Source organism: Henckelia pumila, chromosome 2, assembly GCF_033568475.1.
Source record: "Henckelia pumila isolate YLH828 chromosome 2, ASM3356847v2, whole genome shotgun sequence".
Taxonomy (NCBI): domain Eukaryota; kingdom Viridiplantae; phylum Streptophyta; class Magnoliopsida; order Lamiales; family Gesneriaceae; genus Henckelia; species Henckelia pumila.
In genome coordinates this window covers 15091428-15100343 of record NC_133121.1, presented here as the reverse complement: position 1 = coordinate 15100343, position 8916 = coordinate 15091428, and the positions used below count along the sequence as shown (strand labels likewise).

Sequence of the window (8916 nt, the reverse complement as noted above, 5' to 3'; positions counted from 1 at the left end):
CATATCATAGCTAAACTTATAATAAACTACATGTCCATTAATATATACCAATTCAATTACACAAAACCTAGTGCATCAGCATCTAGCTAGCTTATGGTCATGCATGGAGCAATCTTTAGAGATTAATTAAAAGTTGAAAGAAGATTTGGCAAAAGATAAATCTGTGAGGATAAATCTGTAGAGTTTTTGGTGAACGAGACGAGAGAAGTAGAAGAGAAGAAAAAGTGTGGTGAACGAGACATTAAGCAAAAAAGATTGATTGAAGAATATTAAGGCTTTTTCTTATGGCTTATTTTCGTTTCATTCTTATTTTGTTTAAGTTACACCCTTGAATGTTAGAGCGTTGTTAAGATTTCTCAAAGTGTTGAGAATCTAACACTACGATTGGTTTTTGTAATTTAATATTACTTTGTCTTAGTAATAATTTTTGCATGTCATGAGGCATTGCACAAGTCTTTGTATTTGTGCACATTAAATTGTGTTAGTATTTCCGTTGCATACTTATGCCTAATTAATAATAATTTTTCGTAATTTTTTTAACTATTTGAATATAATTACTTAAGTTATTTTAAAAGATGATGTACTTTGATAGGATAATATTGAAAAATTTGACTTTATATGTTTTTGTTAATAACCGGCAAGGACAATTCTTACATATAAAACCCTTCTGGTGCAGCTTAATTAATCAGCATGCATACATGCATTTTGAAAAGAAGATTCTTTTCACACGGGAGCACCCAATCAAATAAGAAGGCAAAAGGCATATAATTTCTAGCAGATTCTCAAGATATATTAATTGGTTGCATAATGTTATGTGTATATAGAGTTTTAAATAGAGGGTTACACGCCCCATTAAATTAAAAAAGTAATCAAAATTCTTTTAAAATATCTTTATTTTCAACCTATAATTGTTTGTCTTGTTAAAAAAACTCTTAACAAAAATGTTATTATTTTTTATTTTATTATTTATTGTGCAGTTTTAGGGGTGTCAAAATTGAACCCGACCCGAGTTGACCAGATAATTATCGGGTTAAGGTTGAGGTTTTGGGGTTCAGGATGGACTCGAAATATTTGATTTTATTAAATTTTTAACAAAATAATTAAATACAAATAATAATAATCAATATATTTTGATTTGAATACATAATAGCTTATATATTTCTATATAATTTAAATTTGAAAGTTAAAGTGTACAAAATTTAAAATATACTTACTCCACAAAATAACAATTATTTTTAAAAAAAATCAATGTTTTACAAAATAATTATTACATATTGAAAATCTATGATACAATATAAAATAATTTTTTTTTTCAAACATACAATGTATAAAAATATAGTAAATATTTCTTAATTCTATAAATAAGTACAAATTTTTTTTACAAATTTCTCAAACCAAATCCGAATAAATCAATAGTGATCGACTAGAACTCGACTAACCCGATCAACACAAACCTACATAATTTGATTTTTTATTTTGTTTTTATTAACAAAAACAATTAATTATTAGACATAATAATATTAAATATATTTTAATTTAAATATATAATAATAAAATCTCAAATTTCAAATTTTAATTTTAAAAATTTTAAAATATATTTACTGTAAAAAAATAGACAATTATTAGTTTTGTTGAACTTAGTAAATAATTATATTTTACAATTTTATAAAATAATTATTTTTGTTGAACTCATTAAAATTAATTCTATAAGTAAGTAATAAAAATAATAATATTTGGTTAAAAAAGTTTTTTGAGCAAGACAAAGAATTGTAAGTTGAAAAAAAGTTAATTTTTAAAAAATTGAGATACTTTTTTAATTTAATAGGGTGTGTAACCCTCTATGTAAGATTATATGTACATATAACATTGTCCTAATTGGTTAATTCATGTGGGTCATCTATATACTAATCTGTCTTCGGAAGAAATTAAAGGAAATAACCACTGGATGTATACGTTTCATATATTTGTACAACCAAAATTTAAAGAAAATGTTAATGTTCCCATGCAGTTAATTTGTTCGTTTTTCTATCTTGAGATTAATTTTTGTCTTTGATCATTCAATCTAAAAAACACAATGTATGTCAAGATTTCGAAACCACTGTTATGTCGGATTTGCATTCGCCAGCCAGCCTTCAATTCCCCGCATGCATGCATCAAGTATTTGAGTTCCTTTCTAAAGCGAGTTACAACAAGCCGGATCCTGATTTGTTGCACCAGATGTGCCTTGCATCCAGAAAGAAAGCCATCATAAACACCAATTCAGCTACTAGAATAACATTTCATTGACCAGTACCAAACGATGAAATTCAGAGATGAACATGGAAGATATGTGTGTGTGTGTATTAACATACATAGATACAATAGGGACAATTAATTTGTTGCATCACAACTATATATAGTCTATAGCAGAAGAAAACTTTTGTTATTAAATGGAGGGAACGAAGCACATACCACCAGTCCTTCGTCTGGCTTCAGGAGGTTGCACAATTACATGCATTGTAACAACTTCATCGGGAACGATACATAATCTAGATTCACCAAGTGTCCTTCCGCTCGCGAGATAATGCCCAGCATGCAGCAATCTTATATCGTCCACTGAAGTTGGTATGACTGATTTATCTAAATGAAACATAAATTTCGAAATTTAAGCGACCACAACTTAACTGGAGCAGTCAAATGCAAGTGTCAAGCTCGGAAACAAACTGAAAGTTAAGCCATATTTGAAAAGTTCTAGATATGGTGGTTTAGCACAGTGCACACAATAAAACAAGCCATATATCATATTTCCAAGACACATCGATCGATCGGTTAATTAATTAACAGTAAGAAATTTTATACGCCACATAACACTGTTAACACATAACTAGACACTACAGCAAGAGTACTACGATTGTTTTTTGTGGCAAGAATTCACAGAAACTTTGAGCAGAAGAATCACAACCTTGAGGCCACTCTGACAGAAGCCTTTCTTTTATAGCATCAATAGTAGTTGATAATGGGTAGATTCCCTGACATAAATCTGTTCCATCAAAAATTCTGAACCTATATTCAACTTGAGGCCACTCTGCAGCTGGCAGTCGCTGTAGTCTTCGAGCCATAGTAGCCCTCCCTTAGTTCCAAATGCAAATGCGACGATTGATCTTCCAGTAAAGAAATCGAATCACAAAACGTACCTGCCAACAAGAATTTCAGATTGATGGCAATGTTTTATGCAAATGAAGCGTACTAGCTAGAAAAGTAAGATAAGAATTTGTTTAGATCAGATGCTTCATTCACTGCATTTGGAATTACTTAGCATCAAGCCATTTCGAAACAAGCAACATGGAATCTTTCACTTGCCATGAACAATATTCAATGATCACAAACGATTTCAGATTCCGGAGGTTCAAATTCAATGAAGATTTACAAGAATTTGTTTAGAAGATGCATCATTCACTGCATTTTGAAATACAATTAGAATCGCGCCATTTGGAAACAAGAAACATGGAATCTGTCAACAATATTCAATTATCACAAATGATTTCAAATTCGGAGGTTCAAATTCGATCAAGATTTACAAAGCCTTAGTCAATTCACAAGAAACAACAAGAAAATACAACAGAAAGTGTACATTAATTTGTACACCAATTAGAGGGCAAAGAAAGCACTTCATATATATGATTCAAAAGTTTCTGCCAACGAAAAAAACTCTGCATAGATTCTACTGCAAAATAAGAAAAAGGACAAACAAATAATCTCCATAATACACCGAACAACACAAAAACGTCCCCTTCGTTCTTCAGAAGATATTCAAAATGAAATAAACACTAGTAACTGAAACTTGAAACTGAATTACACAAATCATATTTACTTTCTACTTCAAAGAACGACAAATTTCCACAAATCAGAGAGAATCATCAAAAGAATCAGAAGTTCGAAAAAGAAAATTTGAAAGAAGAAAAAAAAGGCGGGGAGAGCGTAACCATTTTACCCGATCAAAGACGCCAATCGAATGCTGAGTGACTGAATGGGAGACGGAATGCCGATTATCCGAATAATCTCCGGTCCGATCAACGGCGAGGATGGGGAGAATCCGAATTCCGGCGGGGTTTGAGTAGAAGTGATGAGTTGTGGCTATCAGCTCCCGTCACTTTCCGTATTTATACTTCTTTTTGCGCCCATGATACAAATACAAAAACACTGGAAATTCGGGTCGGGTAATTTGTGAAATCGAGCTAAGATAAACGAATCGGGTTAATTAGGAGTTTGCATTGGGCCTTCGATCTCGTGATCAATTTTTTAGAAATGTATACATCGGCAATTGGCAAATGTACAAATCTTTTATAAATTATTTCACGATTTGAAATATTTTAGACAATATTTTCGTATAAGATTCAAGTTTTATTTTATAATAAGCAATCATTCGATGATGATGATAATAATAATAACAACAAAAAAAATTAACAATAATAATGATAATAATAATAATAAGTAACTCGACAATGTAACATATATATATATATATATATATATATATATATATATATATTTGAATTTCTGAAATAATTCCTCAATAATCTTCTCAACAAAATGAAATAAAACAAACCCGTGGTGTCTTTTATTTGGTATTCGAATATTCCGAGTATATTATTATTTATTTTTATGATGTTTTACCCTTGATATACGAAACAAAATTAAAAAAAAGGCAAGAGGAATTGGATCCCTATCTTTCATGGTCGAAGATAAAGCGAGTGAATCTGCGTGTCTTCTTATTCAAAAGTGGGAGCCTTATTTTGATGCGTCCCCTTCCAAAAATAAAAATAAATAATAATATTAATTAATTAAATTCTTGAAACCATTGATTTCATATTTCCAAATTCTTGTATATATGAGGTTCGTATATTTCTCTAGGTTGACTACATATTCGATCAGAGTAGATAGCGAAGTAGATTGATTCACATATTTATATTCGTCAAACGAGTAAATCTTATTAATATTTACAATTAAAAATAATTTTTTTGACATAAAAAATAATATTTTAAAATAAAAAATAATATTTTTTTAATAAATCGGGTCAAATAAAAGATTTGTTTCACAAAATTAACTCATGTGACTGTATTATAAAATTTTTTGTGATTCTTTAATCATCATGTCTTCGAAGTCACGACATGCTTTTAATTGCACTAAAAATGCAAAAATTGATTTGCATGTTAACTAATTTTAATTTGCATTTAATTGTTAACGTATCTTCTAAGAGAAAATTAGGTTTTTGGTTTTGTACGTTTGTGTTTTTAATTTTATCAACTTTGTTGTCGAATTCCAATCTAGGTTACTATTTTTGTTTGTATGTTTTTTTTAATGATTTTAGTTCTTTTTTTGTTGTATTGTTGACGAATTGACGTAACATTAGTGGCGGCGCCACTAAGGGGCAGGGGGCAATTGCCCCCTCTTAAATTTTTTTTAAAAATAAAATTACTAATATACTCCTATATTTAAAAATGATAATCTATGAACATAAACTAATAACAAACACCAAAATGAAAGAGCAAATTCAAAAAAAAAAATTAAGTTAATTTTCATTGTTTAATATGTACAAAGTAACTTAAAAATTTGTGGCTCATAATCTTAAAAAAATTGAGACTCAAACACTAAATTTTTAACCTAAATAAAAATTGATTTTAAGTATTTTAAACCTAAGAACAAATTATTGAAGCAAGAAAAGATGTGGCATACTCATTTTCTTACAAGTTTGTGAGTTTGGAAAATTTTTGCGGTGAAAATTATTACGAATATTAATTACTTATACTGAAAAATATATTTTTTTTAGTTTGTCGAATAAAGTTATTATTAATTATTTTCAGAAAATGTCAAATTGTAAAGGTAAATTATATATATATATATATATATATATATATATATATATATAGTGATATTTGGTTCTATTCGGTTGCCATCCCTTAATAAAATTTCTGGATCCGCCCCTGCGTGACACATGACATGTATATATATTGTCATCAATATATTAATGATGAAAATATAAAATTGACAGAAATTGGATGTATACTAAAATTTCACAATAAAAGACTAAAATTGTAAGATGCAATAAATATATAATGAGGAAGGAAAATAAAAGATATAAATCGATCGCCTTCATCTTTTAATTAAAAATAAATAAATCCCCATTATTGAATATTTAGATCGAGTGAGTGATTCCTTTACATTTACAATTGCTACAAATTATTACTAGCTCATTGGGACCAATTAAAAATAATGTAAATAGCAATTAAGCTACAAAACATTCTGAAACAAAACATGTTTTTTATTGGATAATAATTATATTATATGCAAAACTCATCCTAATTTTTAATCAAGTTTGCAACGAATATCGATGCCTGCAACTATAAAAAAATTAATTGTCCAACTTAATTTTTTCACCATCCACATACGAAATGTTTCACCAAATTAAGAAACAATCAATAAATTAAGATGTACTAAAAACATTAATATATTATTTAACAATCTAGCTAAACACTTATTAATCAGATTTACATATCATAGCTAAACTTATAAACTACATGCCCATTAATATATACTAATTCAATTACACAAAACCTAGTGCATCTAGCTAGTTTACAGTCATGCATGGAAATATATTGTACTAATATAATTTCTAGCAGATTCACAACATATATCCAACTTGGTTCATGTGGGTCTCTTCGGAAGAAATTAAAGCAAACAACCACTGGATGTATATGCATGTTTCATATATTTGTACGTAACCACAAAATTCAAAGAAAGTGTTTAAGTTCCCAGTTAATTTGTCTTTGATCATTCATTAATCTAAAAAAAACACAATGTACGTATGTCAAGATTTCGAAACCAGTAGTGTTGTGTTGGATTCACATTCGCCGGCAGCCAGCTAGCCTTCAATTCACCGCATGCATCAAGTATTTGAGTTCCGTTCTAAAGCAAGTTACAACAAGCTGTACAACCAATCCTCGAATCCTGATTTGTGCCTTGCATCCAGAAAGAAAGAAGCCATCATAAACACCAATTCAGCTACTAGAATAACATTTCATTGACCACCAAACGATGAAGTTAAGAGATGAACTTGGAAGATATGTGTGTGTGTATTAACATATATATATAGATACAATTCATGATTTTGTTATTAAATGGAGCTGGGAACGAAGCACATACCAACAGCCCTTCGTCTGAGTTCAGGAGGAAGCTGCACAATTACAAGCACTGTGACAACACCACCAGGAATGATTAAGAATCTATGTTCACCAAGTGTCCTTCCGCTCACGAGAGGATTCTCAGCATGCATCAATCTTATATCGTCCACGGAAGTTGGTTGGACTGATTGATCTAAGAGAAACATAAATTTCGAACTTTAAGCCACCACAACTTAAATGGAGCAGTCAAATGCAAGTGTATCATATTTGAAAAGTTCTAGATATGTTTTAGCACTACAGTGCAGACAATAACACAAGCCGTATATCATATTTCCATGCGCATCGATCGGTTGATTAATTAATTATGTTTTTCGAACTTTAAGCGACCACAACTTATGTTTTTTGTGGCAAGAATTCACAGAAACTTAGAGCAGAAGAATCACAATTACCTTGAGGCCACTCAGACATAATCCTTTCTTTGATAGATTCAATAGTAGTTGACAATGGGAAGATTCCCTGAAATAAATCTGCTCCACAATAAATTCTGAACCTAATTTCAAGTTGTTGCTGCGGCTGCGGCTGCGGTGTAGTTTCAGCCATAGTAGCACTCCCTTAGTATATTTTCCAAATCCCAAGCGACGACTGATCTTCCAATGAAGAAATCGAACTTACTAAACGTACCTTCCAACAAGAATTTCAGATTGATAGCAATGTTTTATGCAAATGAAACGCACTAGCTAGCTAGAATTCATTCACTGCATTTTTTGAAATACTCAGCATCACGCCATTTAATTCGAAACAAGCAACAACATGGAATCTGTCAACAATATTCAATGATCACAAACGTTTTCAAATTCCGGAGGTTCAGATTCAATCAAGATTTACAAGAATTTGTTTAGAAGATGCATCGTTCACTGCATTTTGAAATACTTAGAATCGCGCCATTTCGAAACAAGCAACATGAAATCTGTCAACAATATTCAATTATCACAAATGATTTCAAATTCGGAGGTTCAAATTCGATCAAGATTTACAAATCCTCAGTCAATTCACAAGAAACAACCAGAAAATACAACAGAAACTGTACATTAATTTGCATCACCATTAGATTCTACTGTAAAACAAGAAGAAGGACGAACAAATAATCTCTATTCTACACCAAACAACACAAAAACCCTTCGTTCTTCAGAAGATATTCAAAATGAAATAAACACAAGTAACCCCCAGTAACTGAAACTTGAAACTGAATCACACAAACCATATTTACTTTCTCCTTCAAAGAAGGACAAATTTCCACAAATTTCATTTCAATAAAGAGAGAGAAGCATCAAAAGAATCAGAAGTTCGAAAAAGAAAATTTGAAGAAAAAAAAGGCGGGGAGAGCGTAACCATTTTACCTGATCAAAAACGCCAATCGAGTGCTGAGAGATCGAGAAATGATTCGTAAGGTTGAAAATAACTCTTCGATGGAGACCGAATGCCGAATAATCTCCGGTCCGATCAACGGCGAGGATGGGGAGAATCCGAATTCCGGCGGGTTTGAGTAGAAGTGATGAGTTGTGGTTATCCGGGCAAAATCCCGGTTTAGTAATAAATATTTGAACACATTCTCGGTTCAGTCCTAAATATTTGGACATTTTTGGTTTCATCCGAAATGTTTCATTCAGTCCTAAATGTTTTTACGTTCCCGGTTTGGTCCCAAATATTTTTCAAAAGTTCCCGGTTCAGTTCTAAATATTTTTACATTGCCGATTTCGTC

General features: G+C 30.7%; 2 protein-coding genes across 5 annotated transcripts; both read right to left on the bottom strand.

Annotated features, from left to right (window-relative positions):
- Positions 1 to 1757: 1757 nt before the first annotated feature.
- Positions 1758 to 4094, bottom strand: LOC140885358 (membrane-anchored ubiquitin-fold protein 3-like). 2 transcript variants are annotated; one of them, XM_073292324.1, is made up of 4 exons: positions 3963 to 4094; positions 2942 to 3173; positions 2452 to 2619; positions 1758 to 2223 (listed from the first exon to the last, which is right to left on the bottom strand). In XM_073292324.1, the coding sequence occupies exons 2-4, from the start codon at positions 3096 to 3098 to the stop codon at positions 2174 to 2176; spliced, it is 375 nt and encodes a 124-aa protein (XP_073148425.1). In that variant the 5' UTR covers positions 3099 to 3173; positions 3963 to 4094; the 3' UTR covers positions 1758 to 2173. The 2 variants fall into 2 exon arrangements, with proteins under 2 accessions (XP_073148425.1, XP_073148424.1); XM_073292323.1 differs by having other exon boundaries at positions 3971 to 4094.
- A 2778-nt stretch (positions 4095 to 6872) lies between these two features.
- Positions 6873 to 8692, bottom strand: LOC140879556 (membrane-anchored ubiquitin-fold protein 3-like). Of its 3 annotated transcripts, none has more exons than XM_073283317.1 (4): positions 8555 to 8692; positions 7607 to 7799; positions 7180 to 7350; positions 6873 to 6995 (listed from the first exon to the last, which is right to left on the bottom strand). In XM_073283317.1, the coding sequence occupies exons 2-4, from the start codon at positions 7755 to 7757 to the stop codon at positions 6943 to 6945; spliced, it is 375 nt and encodes a 124-aa protein (XP_073139418.1). In that variant the 5' UTR covers positions 7758 to 7799; positions 8555 to 8692; the 3' UTR covers positions 6873 to 6942. The 3 variants fall into 3 exon arrangements, with proteins under 3 accessions (XP_073139418.1, XP_073139416.1, XP_073139417.1); XM_073283315.1 differs by having other exon boundaries at positions 7607 to 7838; positions 8555 to 8647; XM_073283316.1 differs by having other exon boundaries at positions 7607 to 7828; positions 8555 to 8643.
- Between the last annotated feature and the right edge of the window lie 224 nt (positions 8693 to 8916).